Raw genomic sequence first — 23,930 nt, 5'->3', positions numbered from 1 at the left:
GCGGTTTTCAACATTCTTGTCAGGAGATCAAATAGAATAACATATCTAAATATCATTTTCCATTCCGTGTACACTTTAAGTAGATATGTTAAACTACTTAAGTAGAAGTTGGATAAAACAATGAAGTACTTAAGTAGATATGTTAAACTTTGGACGAAATGGCAGAAAATATTTGCAATTATGTGATGTGCAATATTTTTCATTATGTTGACAGGGAACATAATGGACAAAGGCAAACACATAATGAAGTTCAACAATTATGTCATTATGTAAACTTTTTACTTAAGTACTTAGATTCAACACTTAAGTGCGAGAAAACCTGACCATTATGTACATAATGTACATAATTGACATTATGTACGTATTTTAGCACTTAAGTACGAAAATTATGTACTTAAGTGTGAAAAAGAGACACTTAAGTGGACATAAAAGTTACTTAAGTTGTTAAAGTTATGTACTTAAGTAGTTTTGGTATTTTATCCTGAAACGGCCTTCCATATATTGGGGGACTCAAGTTCAGGAGGGCCCGAAGTTCGTGAATTTCTATAGTCATGTGCAATGCTTTGTTAACACTAGAGAAACTGGATGTTATTTTAAGAACACACGATTTGATACAGTAAGAATTCCTTTAAATTCACATAAAAATGGGTGTTATTTTACAGAGAATTTGGTTAAAAACACTAACATACATCAGATAAATCTATTTTTAAATGCTACATACATGAAGAGACTCTAAAACTGCTAGCACAGCTCTTGGATCAATACATTAGCGTCAAGACGGTCTTTTGATAACCTATTTCAAGGCCCCTGGTTGATTTAGAGTTGTCCAAACTTAATTATGTTATTATGAAATACGTTTGAGTTTCCCTTGATCGTTAAGTGATTTTTCTAAAAACAATAAACGACCAGCAGGTGCAATTACTTTTTTTGATGCTGTGAAACAGCATTCTTAGGTACGCTCGGACAGCCTGTGCACATCAAAACAATGAAACCACTCCGCGATGGAAATTAAAAGTTGTTTTGTTCATTTCACCCCAATATTCAAAACCACAGACATAGAATTTGTACATACGTATACACCATGGATGAAGTGTTTTAAGTGTTCAGTTGGGACTCTATGATATTTGTATTACTCCGAGAACACTGGTCTCCCGAAAATCACGAACAACGCCTTCTTTGCTGTCTTCCTCCGTGACAGACTTTCGATGGATTTTGGATTGTGTATATATGTTTATTTAAATTTTACGTAATTCATGCTAATGATCGATTATTGTAATCAAATGTTAGGAAGGTAACTGCAAAAGAAAGTTCTTATAACACTTATAAAGTTTTTTGTGTCGGTTGTGTTGACGAACTATATATGAGATATTATTGCGCAGTAAAAGTTAATAGTTTTGAGTTTGTGCCTCCTCCCTTGACCTGTTACTGGGAGTTCTGTCTTTGGTTTATCGACAACTGCGGGAAAAAGTATCAAATCTATCAACATAAACTTACAAAATATAATGATAATATAGATATATTTATGTTCGAGCATTTTAAAGTGACAAATGAACTTATATTGCCGTGTAATGTACGGTAGCCTTATGAAGACTTGCTAAAGTCCGATGTATTGCAGGAAGTTTTCTTGATGAGCGTTCTTATGAATTCGAAAGAAACTTGACTGTTATAAGTAACCAAATAATGTACCCTTTACTTGACAAACGTATATGGCCATGTTTTATTATAAGTCAAAAGTCGGCAAAGCAAAACTCATGATAAATGTTCTGCAAGATAATATCTCGTCAACCAGTTACTGTTAGGCTTACGAAGACTTGCTTAAGTCAGATACATTACATGAAGTTTTCTTGATGTTAACGGCTAGCGTTCTTGTGAATTTAAAAGAAATCCGAGTGATATACGTAATGAAATAATGTACCTTTTATTTGGCAAAAGTATCTGGCCATGATTTATTAGTCAAAAGTCGTCAAACAACCCATGTTAGTTTTCTAAAAAGGAAACCAAAACATATCCGGAAATGGTAATATTTCTAATGTTATATTTTTCCGAAAATATTCTTTAATGTTAAGTGGATATTAAGATACGAAAATGTTTACTTATTATATAAAAAAAATGATACTCGGATTCTGAACGGTTTCATTGGTGTTGAAATCGTTATTTCAAAAATAATTTAGAAATAAAATTTATTACAGTTATTTTAGGATAACAAGTTATTCAACTTATTGTTCTTGAAAATCTTCAAATATCATAAAATAAATACGGTATCGTTAATATTTTTTTTTATTAAACTCCGAAATTCAACACTGCACACTTATGTATAGTTTACTAAATTTTATATTTAAATGAAAAACCAATTTTTTATTCCTTTGTTTGAGTCCTTCATTCATAGCATCTATGAGTGGCCTTGGCACTTTGATTATATGTGGTTGATGTTCAAATTTATCAAAAACTGCATGCATACTTAATGCCTTATTTAGGGGTTTTATTATCAGGTGGTACCCAGTCCTTTTTGCTGGTTGAACCTAGCTGTGGTACCGCCTGATTTGGGCTAAATTACATTAGATAGCATACAGATGATATAGAAAAGTACCTCCTGAAATTGCAATTGTACCCCCTCTCCTGAAAGAGAATGAAACCCATGCTGATGCTGTCATACAAATTATAAAATAAATAAATCGGATTTTAGTAAATTAAGCCAATTTCATTTTGATATTAGAAATTGTTATATTGTTTCATTGTCGTATTGTTTCTTCTAAATCTATTTAGGATTACAAATATTGAGCTGATCAAGATGAATGATGTCATCATCCGGGTTCACAAACTTGGGGCCCTGTTAAGGCTTCTGTTTCTCATGATCAGTTAACATTCCGTCTGCTCTCGGAAGTAAACAAAGGCCAATGCAAACCAATATGTCACATAATTTTAAAGATACTCCACCGGCGATAGAGCAAAAATGATACCCATCATTTGAGCAATAATAGGTGTTTAATCGTGTATATATAATTATATATGTCTTAAAACAAAAAGTAATTTCAAATAATTAATTTTGCTTTCGGTGCATGCTTAATCAGTACTGCATTCCATATAGGACAATAGTGCCACAGAATTTTTAGCTCACCTGGCCCGAAGGGCCGGTGAGCTTATGTCATGGCGCGGCGTCCGTCGTCCGTCCGTCCATCAACATTTCCTTTAAATCGCTACTAGTCATAGAGTTCTGCATGGATTGTAACCAAATTTGGCCACAAACATCCTTGGGGGAGGGGGAACAGAACTTGTATGAATTTTGGCTCTGTCCCCCCCGGGGCAGGAGGGGCGGGGCCCAATAGGGGAAATAGAGTTAAATCCTATAAATCGCTACTTGTCCTAGAGTTCTGCATGGATTGTAACCAAATTTGACCACAAACATCCTTGGGGGAGGGGAAACAGAACTTGTATAAATTTTGGCTCTGGTCCCCCAGGGGCAGGAGGGGCAGGGCCCGATAGGGGTAATAGAGGTAAATCCTTTAAATCGCTATTTTTCTTAGAGGTCTGCATGGATTGTAACCAAAATTAGCCACAAACATCCTTGGGGGAAGGGGAACAGAACTTGTATAAATTTTGGCTCTGATCTCCCGGGGGCAGGAGGGGCGGGGCCCAATAGGGGAAATAGAGGTAAATCCTTTAAATCGCTACTTGTCGTAGAGTTCTGAATGGAATATAACTAAATTTGGCCACAAACATCCTTGGGGGAAGGGGAACAGAACTTGTATAAATTTTGGCTCTGACCCCCCGGGGGCAGGAGGGGCGGGGCCCAATAGGGGTAATAAAGGTAAATCCTTTAAATCGCTTCTCGTCATAGAGCTCTGAATGGAATGTAACCAAATTTGGCCACAAACATCCTTTGGGGAAGGGGAACAGAACTTGTGTAAATTTTGACTATGGTCCCCCGGGGGCAGGAGGGGCGGGGCCCAATAGGGGAAATAGAGGTAAATCCTTTAAATCGCTACTTGTCGTAGAGTTCTGAATGGAATGTAACCAAATTTTGCCACAAACATCCTTGGGGGAGGGGGAACAGACCTTGTATAAATTTTGGCTCTGACCCCCTGGGGGCAGGAGGGGCGGGGCCCAATAGGGGAAATAGAGGTAAATCCTTTATATCTCTACTTGTCCTAGAGCTCTACATGAATTGTAACCAAATTTGGCCACAAACATCCTTGGGGTAAGGGGAACAGAACTTGTATAAATTTTGGCTCTGATCCCCCATGGGCAGGAGGGGCGGGGCCCAATAGGGGAAATAGAGGTAAATCCTTTAAATCGCTACTAGTCATAGAGTTCTGAATGGAATGTAACCAAATTTGGCCACAAACATCCTTTGGGGAAGGGGAACAGAACTTGTATAAATTTTCGCTCTGGTCCCCCGGGGGCAGGAGGGGCGGGGCCCAATAGGGGTAATAGAGGTAAATCCTTTAAATCGCTACTAGTCATAGAGTTCTGAATGGAATGTAACCAAATTTGGCCACAAACATCCTTTGGGGAAGGGGAACAGAACTTGTATAAATTTTGGCTCTGGTTCCCTGGGGGCAGGAGGGGCGGGGCCCAATAGGGGTAATAGAGGTAAATCCTTTAAATCGCTACTAGTCATAGAGTTCTGAATGGAATGTAACCAAATTTGGCCACAAGCATCCTTTGGGGAAGGGGAACAGAACTTGTATAAATTTTGGCTCTGACCCCCGGGGGGTAGGGTGGGCGGGCACCCAGTAGGGGAAATAGAGGTAAATCCTATAAATCGCTACTTGTCCTAGAGTTCTTCATGGGTTGTAACCAAATTTGGCCACAAACATCCTTGGAGGAAGGGGAACAGAACTTGTACAAATTTCGGCTCTGACCCCCCGGAGGCAGGATGGGCGGAGCCCAATAGGGGAAATAGAGGTAAATCCTTTAAATCGCTACTAGTCATAGAGTTCTGCATGGATTGTAACCAAATTTGGCCACAAACATCCTTGGGGGAAGGGGAACAGAACTTGTATAAATTTTGACTCTGGCCCCCCGAGGGCAGGACGGATGGGGCCCAATAGGGGAAATAGAGGTAAATCCTATAAATCACTTCTTGTCCTAGAGTTTTGCTTGGATTGTGACCAAATTTGGCCATAAACATCCTTGGGGGAAGGGGAACAGAACTTGTATAAATTTTGGCTCTGACCCCCTGGGGGCGGGAGGGGTGGGGCCCAATAGGGGATTTAGAGGTTAATATTAAAATTCCTTCAGAAAAGAAACAATGAACCTGTATTCAGAACATTACTTGGCATTACAAACCAGGTGAGCGATACAGGCCCTCTGGGCCTCTTGTTTATTTTTGATATTTATATCTTGAAGTGAAATTAGAAGCTCAAACTTTTCGATGGTGGTAATGGTGTAAAGTGAGTAACTTTTGTAACCGAAGAAAAATACTAAATCGTCTGCTCCTGTTTTTGATAGAGAAAAATTACCATTTGTCAGTGATGGAGCATCATTAAAAAGATCAAAGAGCGCTTCTGTATTATGTTTACGTTTTCAAGTATAAATATTCACTGAATTCAGCTTTTATTTTTTACATTCTTGCAGTCACGATGGTAAATTAATTTTGTCTGCAATGATTTTCTTACACAATAATTTTAGGGGCCTGTACCTTTTCAATTGGGAAATTACTACATTGAATCTTTTAGAGAATTTTTCTTTATTTGGGAAAATATACTTACATAAAATTGGGAAAATACAGCAAAATTTCTCTTGGGGGAAGGGGCCTCTATTTAGCCCAAAATGTACTTAAAAAATCACTGATCTGAAAACTTAAATGTATGACATTGGAAGTAAACAGATGTAGGATTGATTTAAGTCAGTCAGTGTATATTTGGTCATTATTTTTAGGGCTGAAACGATTAGTAATTTTTGTATTCGATTATTCGGTCACATGTAATCGATTACTAATCGATTAATCGTTTGAATTGAAGGCAACTATATTGTTTCACTACTGACTACTGAAAACGTCCGCCATGTTTTGTCATCAACTAATAATAACACCTGCCGTATAATATGACAGAGGACATGCCTTATATAATATAAGCCTACCAACAAATAAGAATAGATTTATTGACAAAACAAACGTATTTTATCCCAAATAAGCTCTGAATTCCGTTCCTGTATTGTCTTCCGTAACATCGTTTAAATCAAGTCTGCTAACCCGCTGTTTTGACGTGACCTTCACACGTACGACTAATCAACCAAATCTGGTTGCCACGGAGCGACATGACCAAATTTTCGTCAATGAACTTTTTTATTTCCGTGATCAAAAAATGAAATAAATCAACAACTCTTATATTCAATTAGAATATGAACAAAAACATTCTTTTTATATGATAAACACATGCAATAGTAAATTTTAAATGTTCACGATTGCTGCTCCTTCCGCTCCCGAGCGTCCCGGCGGCGATTTGGCCTCCGTGACGTAACAACATGGAGTTGATCGCTAGTGAAAATTGGCGAACAGCGTGTTGCAAGCTTTCTCATGACATCCACTTTTTCATTGATTAATGACTTTAACTTCCACAGAGACGTAATTTAACAAGTATTTCTCACATCATATATGCTTTGTTGAGTTCAAAACATGTGTACATAAAGAGATGAAACTCCAGTCGGAATGGCTTACTCAGAAATCCATGATCTGTCAACGTGTTAAGTCAGCTTACAATGCACTGGCTATGCATGTTACGATTAACGATTAATAAAATCTTTAATCGATTATCAGCAATTAGCTTCATTAATCTAATCGCCTCCGATTATTCGACTAATCGTTTCAGCCCTAATTATTTTTATTGTTTACCCCAGTTTAGTACTGCTTTCTTTCTCTGACATAGATATCTTTTAATAACGACAAAAAATACACTGAATGAACTTATTTGAAAGTAGAAATCATGCAGTCCTTGAATTTGTGGTAAATATTCCCTCCTGGCCTTGGGGTTTCTCCAATACATATGCTTGAAAATAATATAATTGTAGATATGATTACTAACTGTTTTAAAAAGAAATTAAAACCTTATTTCATGTAGCTTTTGACACAAGCAGTTAACTTTCACTTTCTGACTGAATTCTGTATAGTAATATTTCATGTTTTATTTTCAGTCGCTTGTTTGGCTTCCTGAAGTTTAACACTCCCGAAGGAATGCCCAAGAAAAGTTTACTTGAAAAGGTATGATCTAATATAAGACATTATGTACAGTAGTCCCTCGTTTTACCTCCCCTGATGTACCGCCAACCCCTCATATTGTTCGGAATATATTTCCTCACTACATAAATACCACCATCAGCCAAGAAGTCTTGCCATATAAGGTTAAAAAGTTGGCTGTAGTTTCTAGTAGAACTGATCAATTTTGTGTTTTGCTTACACAGGGCATTAAGTACTTTGAGCAAGTGATTCGTGAGAATGCAAAACAGAATCAGGCCAGCGGTGTGGAGGGAGGCGAGAAGGATAGTGGTGTCGACACAACGATCTACTGTCAGCTGGGGCACCTACTGCTTCTCCTAGAACAGTACCCTAAAGGTGGGTTACCTATTTTCCTAGAATAGTACCTTTTATTGGGTTACCTATTTTCCTAGAACAGGATCCTAAAGGTGGGTTAACTTTTCTTCTAAAACAGTACCCTGAAGGTGGGTTACCTTTTCATCTAGAACACAGTACCCTAAAGGTGGGTTACCTATTTTCCTAGAACAGTACCCTAAAGGTGGGTTACCTATTCTTCTCCTAGAACAGTACCCTGAAGGTGGGTTACCTTTTCTTCTAGAACATTACCCTAAAGGAGGGTTACCTATTTCCCTAGAACATTACCCTAAAGGTGGGTTACCTATTCTTCTTCCAGAACAGTACCCTGAAGGTGGGTTACCTTTTCTTCTCCTAGAACAGTACCCTAAAGGTGGGTTACCTATTTTCCTAGAATAGTACCCTAAAGGTGGGTTACTTATTATTCTTCTAAAACAGTACCCTAAAGGTAGGCTACCAGCACAAACCGTCAACATTTCCTTTAAATCGCTACTTGTCCTAGAGTTCTGTATGGATTGTAACTAAATTTGGCCACAAACATCCTTAGGGGAAGGGGAACAGAACTTGTATAAATATTTTGGCTCTGACCCCCGGGGGGTAGGGTGGGCGGGCACCCAGTAGGGGAAATAGAGGTAAATCCTATAAATCGCTACTTGTCCTAGAGTTCTTCATGGGTTGTAACCAAATTTGGCCACAAACATCCTTTGGGGAAGGGGAACAGAACTTGTACAAATTTTGGCTCTGACCCCCCGGAGGCAGGATGGGCGGAGCCCAATAGGGGAAATAGAGGTAAATCATATAATTTGCTACTTGTCCAAGAGTTCTGCATGGATTGTAACCAAATTTGGCCACAAACATTCATAGGGGAAGGGGAACAGAACTTGTATAAATTTTGGCTCTGACCCACCGGGGGCAGGAGGGGCAGAGCCCAATAGGGGAAATAGTGGTAAATCCTATAAATCGCTACTCGTCCTAGAGTTCTGCATGGATTGTAACCAAATTTGGCCACAAACATTCATAGGGGAAGGGGAACAGAACTTGTATAAAATTTGGCTCTGACCCCCCGGGGGCAGGAGGGGCGGGATCCAATAGGGGAATTAGAGGTTAATATTCGCATTCCAAAAAGAAACAATGAACCTGTATTTAAAACATTACTTGGCATTACAAACCAGATGAGCGATACAGGCCCTCTGGGCCTCTTGTTTGATTTCAAAATGCTTTTATACACCAGTGAGATAGACAGTTATGATGATTTAGACACTGAGTTTTGTTTGCAAATTTTTTGAATCTGTTGGAAGCGGGTTTTCACAAAAGTTTGCTAACAAAAAATTCTTTAATAGCAGAATGAAATTAAAAATAAATGACATCCATATTTATTATCGATTTTTTAGCCCACCATCATCAGATGGTGGGCTATTCAAATCGCCTTTAGTTCCGTGGTCCGTCGTCCCGTCTTTCCTGTCCGTCCGTCCGTCCTTCGTCCGTCGTCCGTCCGTCTCGTTAACAATTCTTAGTTAACGCTAATTTCTCTAAAAGTACTGAAGGGATCTTCATCAAATTTCATATGTAGGTTTCCCCTAGGACCCTAGTTGTGCTAATTGAATTTTGGGACTGATCGGTCAACCAAGATTGGCGCCAGGCAGCCATCTATGGATTTTGATAGTTAAAGTTTGTTACCGCTATTTCTCATAAAAGTACTGAAGGGATCTTTCTCAAATTTCAATATGTAGGTTCCCTAGATCCCTAGTGTGCATATTGCATTTTGGGACTGATCGGTCAACAAGATGGTCCGACAGCGCCATCTTGATTTTGATAGTTCAAAGTTTGTTACGGTTTGTTAAGGCTAATTCTCAGAAAAGTACTCTGAAGGGATCTTTCTCAAATTTCATATGTAGGTTTCCCATAGGACCCTAGAAGTGCATATTTTGCATTTTGGGACTCGATCGCGTCACAAGATGGGCCGCCGGTAGCCATCTTGGATGGATTTTGATAGTTAAAAGTTTTGTTACCGCTATTTCTCAGGAAAGCACTTGAAGGGTATCTTTCTCAAATTTCATATGTAGGTTCCACCTAGGACCCTAGTTGTGCATATTGCATTTTGGACCTGATCGGTCAACAAGATGGGCCGACCAGCCGCCATCTTGGATTTGATAGTTAAAGTTTGTTACGGGCTAAATCTCAGAAAGTACTGAAGGGATCTTTCTTCAGAATTTACATATGAAGGTTTACCCTAGAGAACCTAGTAGTGCACTATTGCATTATGGGATGATCTACGGTCAATAAAGATGGCAGACAGGTTAGCCATCTTGGCAGTTTTGATAGTTAAAGTTTGTTACCGCTATTCTCTCAGAAAGCACTGAAGGGATCTTTCTCAAATTCATATGTAGGTTAACCCTAGGACCCTAGTTTGTGTGGCATATTGATTTTGGGACTGATCCGGTTCAACAAGTTGGCCTCCAGGGCAGCCATCTTGGATTTTGATAGTTTTTAAAGTTTGTTACCGCTATTTCTTCATAAAGTATTGAAGGGATCTTTCTCAGATTTCATATGTACGGTTCCAGTAGGACACTAGTTGTGCATATTGCATTTTTGGACTGATCGGTCAACAAGGTGGCCGACCAGCCGCCATACTGGACACTTTTGATAGTTAAATTTTGTTACCGCTATTTATCTCAGAAGTATTGAAGGGATTGTTTCAAATTTAATATGTAGGTTCCTCTTGGAACCCTAGTTCTGCATATTTACATCTTTGTGACTGATTCGGTCAACAAGATGGCCGAACAAGCAGCCATCTTGGATTTTGATAGTTAAAGTTTGTTACAGCTATTTCTCAGGTAGTATTGAAGGGGGAATTGTTTCAAATTTCATATGTAGGTTCCCCTTAGGACCCTGTGTTAGTGCATATTGAATTTTGGGATGATCAGAATCAACCAAGTTGGTCCCGCCAGGTAGCCATCTTGGATTTTGATAGTCTAAAAGTTTGTTACCGCTATTTCTCAAAAAGCAACATAAAGGGAATCATTCTCAAATTTCATATGTAGGTATCCCTAGGACCCTCAGTCCAGAAGGGCCAGTGAGCTTATGTCATGGCGCAGCGTCCGTTGTCCGTCCGTCCGTCAACATTTCCTTTAAACTGCTACTAGTCATAGAGCTCTGCATGGATTGTAACCAAATTTGACCACTAACATCCTTGGGGGAAGGGGAACAGAACTTTTGGCTCTGATCCCCGGGGGGGTAGGGTGGGCGGGCGCCCAGTAGGGGAAATAGAGGTAAATCCTATAAATCGCTACTTGTCCTAGAGTTCTACATGGGTTGTATAACCAAATTTGACATGGGTTGTAACCACCACAAACATCCTTGTACAAATTTTGTAAATATTCGCATTCCTTCAGAAAAGAAACAATGAACCAGTATTCACAACAGTACTTGGCATTACAAACCAGGTGAGCGATACAGGGCCTATTGTTCCGAATCAATACACAGCTTTGATGTTTTTATTGTGAAGTCACGATATGTCAGGTTTACGTGCCATTCTCAGAAATTTTCTTCGTAGAAGTAGATAAAGAAGTGCCCTATTGAAAAGTCAGATTTTGTATGAAAACAAAGATTTTTTTTTTATTTTGAAGAAACAGAATTATGACCAAGATAAGGTCCTTTTGCCAAATTTCAAATGATTGTCAGTAGCGCTGTAAAAAATTTCGCCGCAAGTACCTGACTGTTGCAACCTGACCCGTAGCTTATAAGAGTAATGTATCAGAACATTAGACATCAAAAGTAAGATCAACAAATAACATTTTCTTTTTCTTATACGGAAAAACCAAATAAAAGAACTATTTCATTGCTGAAAATATAATAATTTGAACTATCATGGTAATATCCAGGAGATGTTAGTGATACTGATATGGGCCTTTTATCAATTCCTTATTGATCACCAAAGCCATGTTGATTGCAATGTTTGTGCGCATGACCGGAAGTTCTGCATACTTCCTTTCAGGGCAAAGGAAAATGATAAAAATGTTTTAGGAAATGCCTTATGGTTTACACAAAGTGGAAGATTTTTTGTATACACACACATTAATTGCTTGCAATATCTGCATTTTAAATTAAACTATCAAAATGTGAGTCAGATGAAGGTACCTTTCTAAAATACTTAATTAGCTCGCCTATTCGAAGAATAGGGGAAGCTAATGTTGTCACCCTGGCGTCGGCGTCAGCGTTGGCGTCCCATTTCACGTTAAAGTTTTTGAGCAAGTTTCTGTTTCGTCAATTGTTTAAGCTTAAGTCATCATAAATGTTTATGATTTTTTTTTCCTAATGTATATGGATGCTGAACGTGATAATACAACCAATTTGGGGCCCTTTAGGGGGTTTTTGAGTCTGTTAATTTGTCATATTTCCATGTTTTAATAGTAAATACTTGAACATCAACTTCTTTTGAATAGGCAAGCTTTGCTGTTCTCCAACAGCTCTTGTTTGTACTTATAATTCCGTAGTAGTGGCTAAAAATACAAAACTGCTCTGGGGTTTGGGTACACATTTTCTGACCCGGGTATGACTAAAACCCGACTCGTAACAGGTTACCCGGGCACCACTTACTAGGGCTGCGGCAGTTAACCGGTATATTGGGATATTGCAATGCACCACCAAAAAATATTGTACCGCAATACAGTTTACCTGTACGGGTTTTTTATGATATATTTTCTTAGTATCTTAATTTCATTAATTTGATATAATTAAAACATCCTGTCATTAAAACAAAACCAGCAAGTTGTATTTGTTTTCCTTTCTGATAATAGGAAGCCATGTGGGTATCCCTTTCGTTTTCATTCGATTCCGATGTCGGTCAAATGTTTGTAACTAACGTGTATAATGTTCAAATGATTCAAACATTTGCATGAGGTTGAATATAAACAATATGGCATTAGGCTAGTTTCTGAAATATTATCAAGCTTCATCAATCAACAATACTGGAATAATTCTCTAAACACATTTAAGGCCCGGTGAATACATGACTGCAGGGATTTTGCCAGCTATTTTAGGCTTCAGCGTCCGCCGCCATTTTCGAATTCCTACACGTGTCAAAAAACACTGCAAGCCGATCAGCCCTTTGAAGTTTAATCATAATCGTAAGCTTATTTTGCCAGGACAATTGTACGTAAATTTGTTCATTATTTAGGTTCAAAAGTGTAAATATTTGCAGACACTATCATGTTTAGTTATTGCATTATTAGGTTACAATCGTCTGTAGCCTAGCTTTTTCACAAACAGACTCGTATTTTTTAAAACAAGAACCTCACATTTGAACATTTCTGTTACTCAACAACACGGTTGAAATCGATGTAAAACTACATAACATAGCACTGTATGTTTGTATAATGTAAAGAGTGTTTTTATTATGGAATATTTACAAAAAAAACACCACATATGTTAAGGTCAAAATATTGCAATGCATATCACAATACAGCTGTTGTGTATCACAATTTATCCCGCCTCAGACAAGAATCTTGTATTCCTATTGGTTAAAATGACGTCAGGTGATATCCAATATATAGTTGTATTAGGTTAGTAGAAATGGTATCAGGCTTGGACGATAGAGTTATCGTCGTCATTAGCAACAAGATGGCGGTCAAGTAAAGCTTCACGACGACGGCAATCAAAAGATATGGAGACAAAATGTTTGAATGATAACGCTGATGACCACTTTCAAAGCAAACCGAAAACACTTGTTTAGGATTATTTAACAGAAATGGACCATGAAAACGCATTCGAGTCTTCAATGAGGTGAAAATTGTTTAAGTTTGAGTCATTTTGGTTTCCGTACATAATGCATTTTGCAGTTACTCTATTGAAAGGGTCTTCGACGGGATAAATTTGTTACACAGTTCGTTAGTGACCTAATACGGAAAAATATTGAGTCTAAAATAAACATGTACAATTTTATTTTAGACCCAATATTTTTCCGTATTAGGTCACTAACAAACTGTGTAACTGATAATATCGTGGTACGCTTCTGCCGTATCGCGGCAGCCCTACCAGTTATATTAATTACAGCCCTAATTGTCAGATGACCATCAAGGACCTTGGGGCTCTTGTTGCAGTCTTAAGTATGCTTTGCTTACAGGCATAATTATTTTCTTTTAATATACAGGAGCCAGACCTTTTTCTGAAGGAAAAATATATTGGCAAAATATTTTGAAATAAAAATGATATTTGCATTCAAATCTTTGTCATAGGTTCAACTTATCATCAACTTATTTAAATAAATAATGTATAAAATGCAATCTGAAATTCTTTATATTTTATGGCCGGATACTTAATGATTCTAGCATTTCAACTTGTAGATAATGAAAATTTGAAAGGGGCATAACTCTGTCATTCTTACACAGTTTACAGACTTTACTCTTGATGTGCATTTCATAGCATTTCATCTCGAGCAATGCTAATAACATATCATATAATTGAGTGAATGTTGTACATTCAGATTTTATATTTTCTCCTTTATAACTCAACAATTTGTTTTTTTTCATAAAGAAATATATAATTATAATATCTTTTATGAATGACTGTTTGTACATTCCATCAATTCATATGTTTTCTTCACTGTTAAATTTGTGTATTGTTTCTAATGATGTTTTTGGAGAATAAAAAATTTGAAAGAGAAAAAAAAAAAAAAAAAAAAAAAAACATATCATATAATACAATTAATATTATTAATAGTATGAATTGATTTTGAATTCTAACATATTTTTGAATTGCATGATATATCAAATTAAAGATGATATTTGAGTTTTTGTTGAACATGCTCAAGTATTCAATACATTTGTAATGAAATAATTTGGTAACCAAGCTACTCTAGCATATAGTATATGATTTTATTTTCTCTAAGTTTGATAAGCAAAATGTTAACTTAATTGTTTTAATTCCAGTAGTTTGTTCCCTTTCCTTATTATCCTCTGCCCAACGAAGTTGGCGGAGGATATACAAATGGGTTCTGTCCGTCCGTCCGTCCGTCCATCTGTCCGTCCGTATGAATGGTATCCGGAGCATAACTCTTAAACCAGTAGACATATTTCCACGAAACTTCATACACACATTGGTCTTATGGTCTAGTAGTGCCTTTTGCTATTTTAAGGTTTTCACTTTTTGCATTTTTTCCGTAACCATGGAAACATTGCTGAAAATATCATAATTTAGTACCAGGTTCGTTTCCGGAGCATAACTCTAAAACCAGAAGAGATATTTCCACGAAACTTCATAGACACATTGGTCTTATGGTCTAGTAGTGCCTTTTGCTATTTTAAGGTTTTCACTTTTTGTACTTTTTTCTGTAACCATGGAAACATTGCTAAAAATGGCAGATTTTTGTGTAAGAATCGTTTCCGGAGCACAACTCTAAAACCAGCAGAGATATTTCCATGAAACTTCATACACACATTGGTCTTATGGTCTAATAGTGCATTTGCTATTTTTAGGTTTTCATTTTTTGCACTTTTTCCGTAACCATGGAAACATTGCTGAAAATATCATATTTTTGTTGCAGGTTCGTTTCTGGAGCATAACTCTAAAACCAGAAGAGATATTTCCATGAAACTTCACAAACACATTAGTCTTATGGTCTAGTAGTGCCTTTTGCTATTTTAAGGTTTTCACTTTTTGTACTTTTTTCTGTTACCATTGAAACATTGCTGAAAATGGCAGATTTTTGTGTAAGAATCGTGTCCGGAGCACAACTCTAAAACCAGCAGAGATATTTCCACTTCATAGACACATTCATTTTATGGTCTAGTAGTACCTTTTGCTATTTTTAGGTTTTCATTTTTTGCACTTTTTCCTGGCTTTTTTTCATACACATAAGTCTCCACAATCAAACTTACTTCAGCTTTGATATCTCCATTGGCGGGGGATCTGAATGACTATGTCCTTGTTAACTTTATTTGTATGCACAGCGAAATTGATCTACATTGTGATCAGAGGAAAATTTAATTTCAACAAAATATCTAAAAACTATTTTCTTTGATATTTTTACTCATTTGGAATTCATTGTTGATCATAGCAGTTGCCATGAATTTTTCTAAAACTGATATCTGATTATTATTATTGTATCTGATCGCGATGAATGTCGGAGCCTTCAAATTGTTGAGATATTTTATATTTATTTGGCGTTTAAAAATTCCTTCCAGGATAAATTATTTTAATAGAATCAAGTAGACTAAACTCAGTGTTGGTTGAAGGTTAATGAAATCATTTAATACCAGCCTATTTTTGATGCTGTGAAACAGCATTCTTAGGTACGCTCGGAGAGCCTGTGCACATCAAAACAATGAAACCACTCCGCGATGCAAATTAAAAGTTGTTTTGTTCATTTCACGTAATACTTGATGGTATGAAAAAATAAAACCCCAATATTCAAATCCACAGACATAGATTTTGTACATACATATACACCATGGATGGAGTGTTTTAAGTGTTCAGTTGGGACTCTATGATATTTGTATTACTCCGAGAACACTGGTCTCCCGAAAATCACGAACAACGCCGCCTTCGCTGTCTTCCTCCGCGACAGACTTTCGGTGGATTTTGGATTGTGTATGTTTATTCAAATTTTACGTAATTCATGCTAATGATCGATTATTGTAATCAAATGTTAGGACGGTAACTGCAAAAGAAAGTTTTCGTAACGCTTATAAAGTTTTTTGTGTTAGTTGTATTGACGAACTATATCTGAGATATTATTGCGCAGTGAAAGTTAATAGTTTTGAGTACGTGCCTCCTCCCTTGATCTGTCACTGGGAGTTCTGTCTTTTGTTTATCGACAACTGCGGTATATTGAAAGGGAAAAAGTACCAAATCTATCAACATAAACTTACAAAATATAATGATAATATATATCTATTTATGTACGAGCAACTTAAAGTAACAAATGAACTTATATTGCCGTGTAATGTACGGTAGCCTTATGAAGACTTGCTAAAGTCCGATGTATTGCAGGAAGTTTTCTTGATGATAGCGTTCTTATGAATTCAAAAGAAACTTGAATGTTATAAGTAACCAAATAATGTCCTTTTACTTGGCAAAAATATATGGCCATGTTTTATTATAAGTCAAAAGTCGGCAAAGCAAAACTCACGATAAAATGTTCTGCACGATAATATTTCGCCAACCAGTTTCTACTGTTAACGTTAGGCTTACGAAGACTTGCTGAAGTCCGATACATTACATGAAGTTTTCTTGATATTAACGGCTAGCATTCTTGTGAATTTAAAAGAAATCCGAGTGATATACGTAATGAAATAATGTACCTTTTATTTGGCAAAAGTATCTGGCCATGATTTATTAGTCAATAGTCGTCAAAGCAACCCATGTTAGTTTTCTAAAAAGGAAACCAAAACATATCCGGAAATGGTAATATTTCTAATGTTATATCTTTCCGAAAATATTCTTCAATGTTAAGTGGATATTAAGATACGGAAATGTTTATTCTTTTTTTTATTAAACTCCGAAATTCAGCACTGCACACTTATGTATAGTTTACTAAATTCTATATTTAAATGAAAAACCAATTTCTTTATTCCTTTGTTTGAGTCCTTCATTCACAGCATCTATGAGTGGCCTTGGCACTTGGATTCCTTTAAACCTAAAAGTACACAAAGGAAATCCTCTGTGAGATTCAGAATCCTCATATATGTCTGACATTGATGTCATTATGTTTCAGCCCTGTCTGCCTACCAGCGGTTCTACTATCTCAAGCCTGATTACTGGAAGGTAACTATATATATTTTGATATTTTGATATGTATATATATATATTCACTACGTTAAAGGCCCACTATCTTTCCAAGACGAAAGATAAAAGTTTCTTAAAAACAATGGCACTACCTTTAGGAAACGAAAAATAATAGTTTGTTAAAAACAATGACAACATAAGAATATATTTATCAAAGACCTAAGATGAGGTTGCAACAACAAAGTAATGCAAGATTTTCTGCGTAATCTATGATAACAGTGTAGATTCATTTTGCTGTTCTGCTCTCTGGCGCAGTTAGAGTTAGCTAACGGCAGAACGTAAGATGAGTCACCTTATAGAAATTAACATTTGATGTATTTTGATTGAATTGTTCAGAAAGTGATGATACCTGTAGTATTAACAGTAAGACAATAACTTTTGCGACAAAATTATCAATCTTGTTTTTAGCTCACCTGGCCCGAAGGGCTGGTGAGCTTTATGTCATGGCGTGTCGTCCGTCCGTCAACATTTCCTTTAAATCGCTACTAGTCATAGAGTTCTGCATGGATTGTAACCAAATTTGGCCAGAAACATCCTTGGGGGGAGGGGAACAGAACTTGTATAAATTTTGGCTCTGAACCCCCAGGGGCAGGAGGGGCGGGGCCCAATAGGGGTAATAGAGGTAAAACATATAAATCGCTACTTGTCCTAGAGTTCTGCGTGGATTGTAACCAAATTTGGCCAGAAACATCCTTGGGGGAAGGGGAACAGAACTTGTATAAATTTTGGCTCTGACCCCTCGGGGGCAGGAGGGGCAGGGCCCAATAGGGGTGATAGAGGTAAAACATATAAATCGCTACATGTCCTAGAGTTCTGCGTGGATTGTAACCAAATTTGGCCAGAAACATCCTTGGGGGAAGGGGAACAGAACTTGTATAAATTTTGGCTCTGACCCCCCAGGGGCAGGAGGGGCGGGGCCCAATAGAGGTAATAGAGGTAAAACATATAAATCCCTACTTGTCCTAGTGTTCTGCATGGATTGTAACCAAATTTGGCCAGAAACATTCTTGGGGAAGGGAAACAGAACATGTATAAATTTTGGCTCTGACCCCTCAGGGGCAGGAGGGGCGGGGCCCAATAGAGGTAATAGAGGTAAAACATATAAATCGCTACTTGTCCTAGAGTTCTGCATGGATTATAACCAAATTTGGCCAGAAACATCCTTGGGGAAAGGGGAACAGAACTTGTATAAATTTTGGCTCAGACCCCCCGGGGGCAGGAGGGGCGGGGGGTAATAGAGGTAAATCCTATAAATCGCTACTTGTCCTAGAGTTCTGCATGGATTGTAACCAAATTTGGCCAGAAACATCCTTGTGGGAAGGGGAACAGAACTTGTATAAATTTTGGCTCAGACCCCCCTGGGGGCAGGAAGGGCGGGGCCCAATAAGGGAAATAGAGGTAAATCCTAAAAATTGCTACTTGTTCTAGAGTTCTGCATGGATTGTAATCAAATTTGGCCAAAAACATCCTTGGGGTTAACAGAATTCATATAAATTTTGTCTTTGACCCCCTGGAGCAGAAAGAGTGGGGCTAAATAGGGGAATTAGAAGTAAATATCCAAATTTCTTCAGAAAAGAAACAATGAACTTATATTCAGAACATTACTTGGCATTACAAACCAGGTGAGCGATACGGGCCCTCTGGGCCTCTTGTTTATTACCGTTTTCAACATTAAAGGCCATTTTCTTCAGGAAGGTAGTGGGCCTTTAATTGAAATAAAAATCCTCTGATCAAACTAGATCATTAACCATATAAATATACTCATTTCTTTTTTTCCCCCGCCCAACAAAGTTGGCGAGGGATATACAAATGGGTTCCGTCCGTCCGTCCGTCTGTCCGTCCGTATGAATGGTTTCCGGAGCATAACTCTAAAACCAGTAGAGATATTTCTACGAAACTTCATACACACATTGGTCTTATGGTCTAGTAGTGCCTTTTGCTATTTTTAGGTTTTCATTTTTTGCATTTTTTCCGTAACCATGGAAACATTGCTGAAAATATCATATTTTTGTACCAGGTTCGTTTCTGGAGCATAACTCTATAACCAGAAGAGATATTTCCACGAAACTTCATAGACACATTGGTCTTATGGTCTAGTAGTGCCTTTTACTATTTTAAGGTTTTCACTTTTTGTACTTTTTCTGTAACCATGGAAACATTGCTGAAAACGGCAGATTTTTGTGTAAGAATCATTTCCGGAGCACAACTCTAAAACCAGCATAGATATTTCCATGAAACTTCATAGACACATTGTTCTTATAGTCTAGTAGTGCCTTTTGCTATTTTAGGTTTTCATTTTTTGCTTTTTTTTGGTAACCTTCGAAACATTGCTGAAAATATCATATTTTTGTACCATGTTCGTTTCCGCAGCATAACTGGAAAACTGGTTGAGATATATGCACGGAACTCGATAGGCACATTAGTCTTATGGTCTAGTAGTGCCTTTTGCTATTTTAAGGTTTTTACTTTTTGTACTTTTTTCTGTAACCATGGAAACATTGCTGAAAATGGCAGATTTTTGTGTAAGAATTGTTTCCGGAGCACAACTCTAAAACCAGAAGAGATATTTCCATGAAACTTCATATACACATTGTTCTTATGGTCTAGTAGTGCCTTTTGCTATTTTTAGGTTTTCATGTTTTGTCCTTTTTTCTGTAACCATAGAAACATTGCTGAAAATATCATATTTTTGTAGCAGGTTCATTTCCGGAGCATAACTCTAAAACCAGCAGAGATATTTCCACGAAACTTCATAGACACATTTTTTTTATGGTCTAGTAGTACCTTTTGCTATTTTTAGGTTTTCATTATTTGCACTTTTTCCCTTACCATGGAAACATTGCTGAAAATATCATGGTAAATGTTACTTTGCAAAACTCCACCCATCTTTGTGTATATAGTCTAATATAAATGTCAAGGCTGTATACCTGATTCAACAATTGCAGCCCTGCTCTACTTGAATTATACTCCATCTTTCTTTAGCTCAACTTCCTTTTTCCTGGTTTTTTTTTCATACACATAAGTCTCCACAATCAAACTTACTTCAGCTTTGATATCTCCATTGGCGGGGGGATCTGAATGACTATGTCCTTGTTTTTTCTCTGAATGTTTGGTTTAGTAGTACTGTATGTAGTTGATTAATCTGATTTATTAGGTCAATGTTTAGTTTAGTAGTACTGTATGTAGTTGATTTATCTTATATATTAGGTCAATGTTTGGTTTAGTAGTACTGTATGTAGTTGATTTATCTTATATATTAGGTCTATGTTTGGTTTAGTAGTAGTGTATGTAGTTGATTTATCTGATTTATTAGGTCAATGTTTGGTTTAGTAGTACTGTATGTAGTTGATTTATCTTTATGTATGTACTGTATGTAGTTGATTTATCTTATTTAATAGGTCTATGTTTAGTTTAGTAGTACTGTATGTAGTTGATTTATCTTATATATTAAGTCTATGCTTGGTTTAGTAGTACTGTATGTAGTTGATTTATCTGATATATTAAGTCTATGGTTGGTTTAGTAGTATTGTATGTAGTTGATTTATCTTATATATTAGGTCAATGTTTGGTTTAGTAGTACTGTATGTAGTTGATTTATCTTATTTATTAGGTCAATGTTTGGTTTAGTAGTACTGTATGTAGTTGATTTATCTTATTTATTAGGTCAATGTTTAGTAGTACTGTATGTAGTTGATTTATCTTATTTATTAGGTCAATGTTTAGTAGTACTGTATGTAGTTGATTTATCTTATTTATTAGGTCAATGTTTAGTAGTACTGTATGTAGTTGATTTATCTTATTAATTAGGTCATGTTTGGTTTAGTAGTACTGTATGTAATTGATTTATCTTATTTATTGGGTCAATGTTTAGTTGAGTAGTACTGTATGTAGTTGATTTATCTTATTTATTAGGTCAATGTTTAGTTTAGTAGTACTGTATGTAGTTGATTTATCTTATTTATTAGGTCAATGTTTGGTTTAGTAGTACTGTATGTAGTTGATTTATCTTATTTATTAGGTCAATGTTTGGTTTAGTAGTACTGTATGTAGTTGATTTATCTTATATATTAGGTCAATGTTTAGTTTAGTAGTACTGTATGTAGTTGATTTATCTTATATATTAGGTCAATGTTTGGTTTAGTAGTAGTGTATGTAGTTGATTTATCTTATTTATAAGGTCAATGTTTAGTTTAGTAGTACTGTATGTAGTTGATTTATCTTATATATTAGGTCAATGTTTAGTTTAGTAGTACTGTATGTAGTTGATTTATCTTATATATTAGGTCAATGTTTAGTTGAGTAGTAGTGTATGTAGTTGATTTATCTTATATATTAGGTCAATGTTTAGTTTAGTAGTACTGTATGTAATTGATTTATCTTATTTATTAGGTCTATGTTTGGTTTAGTAGTACTGTATGTAGTTGATTTATCTTATATATTAGGTCAATGTTTGGTTTAGTAGTACTGTATGTAGTTGATTTATCTTATATATTAGGTCAATGTTTAGTTTAGTAGTACTGTATGTAGTTGATTTATCTTTTATATTAGGTCAATGTTTGGTTTAGTAGTACTGTATGTAGTTGATTTATCTTATATATTAGGTCAATGTTTGGTTTAGTAGTACTGTATGTAGTTGATTTATCTTATTATATTAGGTCAATGTTTGGTTTAGTAGTACTGTATGTAGTTGATTTATCTGATTTATTAGGTCAATGTTTAGTTTAGTAGTACTGTATGTAGTTGATTTATCTTATATATTAGGTCTTGTTTGGTTTAGTAGTACTGTATGTACAGTGGATCCTCCCGAAACATATCATGGTCGGTGCATATAATTTCGGCCGGTTTAGAGAGGGTTCGGTTTGGAGAAGTGAACCGAATACCGATCATCACAATCCGGATTTAATCGATCGGAAGTCGTTTTTTACATTAGTGCATCGCATGTATGCCTAGTGTTCGTTTAAACCGACTGATATTGATTGTTAATGTGAATGTTATCACAAAAGAGAGAATCATACGTTTAAAAGGAATGGATTACAGCAAACTTGACTTTGTAACCGCTTATAAACATAGTTTAGTTAGTTAGTTGCGTGAATGTTCTTGGGGATGTTCTCGTCTGCAACCTACATACGACCGATCGCTTCCGGTTACGTCAAGAATCAAATTATATGGTCTAATTACACGATGATCAGTCGATGCCGGTCATTATATGACATAGTCATTTTCTAAAAAAATACATGGTTTCGGCTTCTTCATACAGATAATTTACGTTATCCGACAACTACATATGTAAATAAAAAAATGTGTGATTTGAATACGAAACTTTCTCTTTATTACTAGCTCTGCTTGTATTCTTAGAGTAAACAATCCGCGTGCACATGGTAGACCTTCATTAGATATCTAAACAATAGGCATGATGAAATAATTACACCACCATCACGGGTATAATTACCGTGTACCTATAACCATTCACATATGTATACATGCCCAAGGACATGGCATGCAAAAGCTATGGTACAGGTACGTGTGTATTTCACGGTCGGTTGATCAGACCTCAATGTAATCTATCGGTGTCGCTCAGGTAAGGCCGGTTTTCAGAAGTGTATTTTAATTACATTTGACTATTCCGATCTCAAAATCGATCCGGTATTCGGAATTGGGAGGGATCGGTTTTGGGAAGTTTTATATACTATTAATAAAGAGGAATTCATTCCGTACATGACATCCATGTTCGGTTTCTAGAGGTGATCGGTTTTGAGAAGGTTCGGTTTTGGGAGGTTCCACTGTAGTTGATTTATCTTATATATTAGGTCATGTTTGGTTTAGTAGTAGTGTATATAGTTGATTTATCTTATTTATTAGGTCATGTTTGGTTTAGTAGTAGTGTATGTAGTTGATTTATCTTATTTATTAGGTCATGTTTGGTTTAGTAGTACTGTATGTAGTTGATTTATCTTATTTATTAGGTCAATGTTTGGTTTAGTAGTACTGTATGTAGTTGATTTATCTTATTTATTAGGTCTATGTTTGGTTTAGTAGTACTGTATGTAGTTGATTTATCTTATTTATTAGGTCATGTTTGGTTTAGTAGTACTGTATGTAGTTGATTTATCTTATTTATTAGGTCTATGTTTGTTTAGTAGTTGTATGTAGTATCTGTATGTTTGTACTGTATTAGTTGATTTATCTTATTTATTAGGTCTATGTTTGTTTAGTAGTACTGTATGTAGTTGATTTATCTTATTTATTAGGTCTTGTTTGGTTTAGTTGTACTGTATGTAGTTGATTTATCTTATTTATTAGGTCAATGTTTAGGTTTAGTAGTACTGTATGTAGTTGATTTATCTTATTTATTAGGTCAATGTTTGGTTTAGTAGTACTGTATGTAGTTGATTTATCTTATATTATTAGGTCAATGTTTGGTTTAGTAGTACTGTATGTAGTTGATTTATCTTATTTATTAGGTCTATGTTTGGTTTAGTAGTACTGTATGTAGTTGATTTATCTTATATATTAGGTCTATGTTTGTTTATGTAGTACTGTATGTAGTTGATTTATCTTATTTATTAAGTCTATGTTTGGTTTAGTAGTACTGTATGTAGTT

General features: G+C 36.1%; 1 protein-coding gene across 2 annotated transcripts in view; it reads left to right on the top strand.

The window, feature by feature from the left end:
* LOC138307399 (lysine-specific demethylase 6A-like) overlaps positions 1-23,930 on the top strand; it is a 150,816-nt gene that overhangs the window by 11,156 nt on the left and 115,730 nt on the right. For both annotated transcript variants that reach the window (XM_069248123.1, XM_069248122.1), the window contains exons 2-4: positions 7,132-7,198; positions 7,399-7,549; positions 17,259-17,308. In XM_069248123.1, coding sequence (XP_069104224.1) covers positions 7,132-7,198; positions 7,399-7,549; positions 17,259-17,308 — 268 coding nt within the window. The remainder of the gene's footprint in view (positions 1-7,131; positions 7,199-7,398; positions 7,550-17,258; positions 17,309-23,930) is intronic.

This window comes from Argopecten irradians, chromosome 14 (genome assembly GCF_041381155.1).
Source record: "Argopecten irradians isolate NY chromosome 14, Ai_NY, whole genome shotgun sequence".
Taxonomy (NCBI): domain Eukaryota; kingdom Metazoa; phylum Mollusca; class Bivalvia; order Pectinida; family Pectinidae; genus Argopecten; species Argopecten irradians.
Note: the sequence above shows the minus strand (reverse complement) of the source record. Positions and strands in the feature narration are given on the sequence as shown.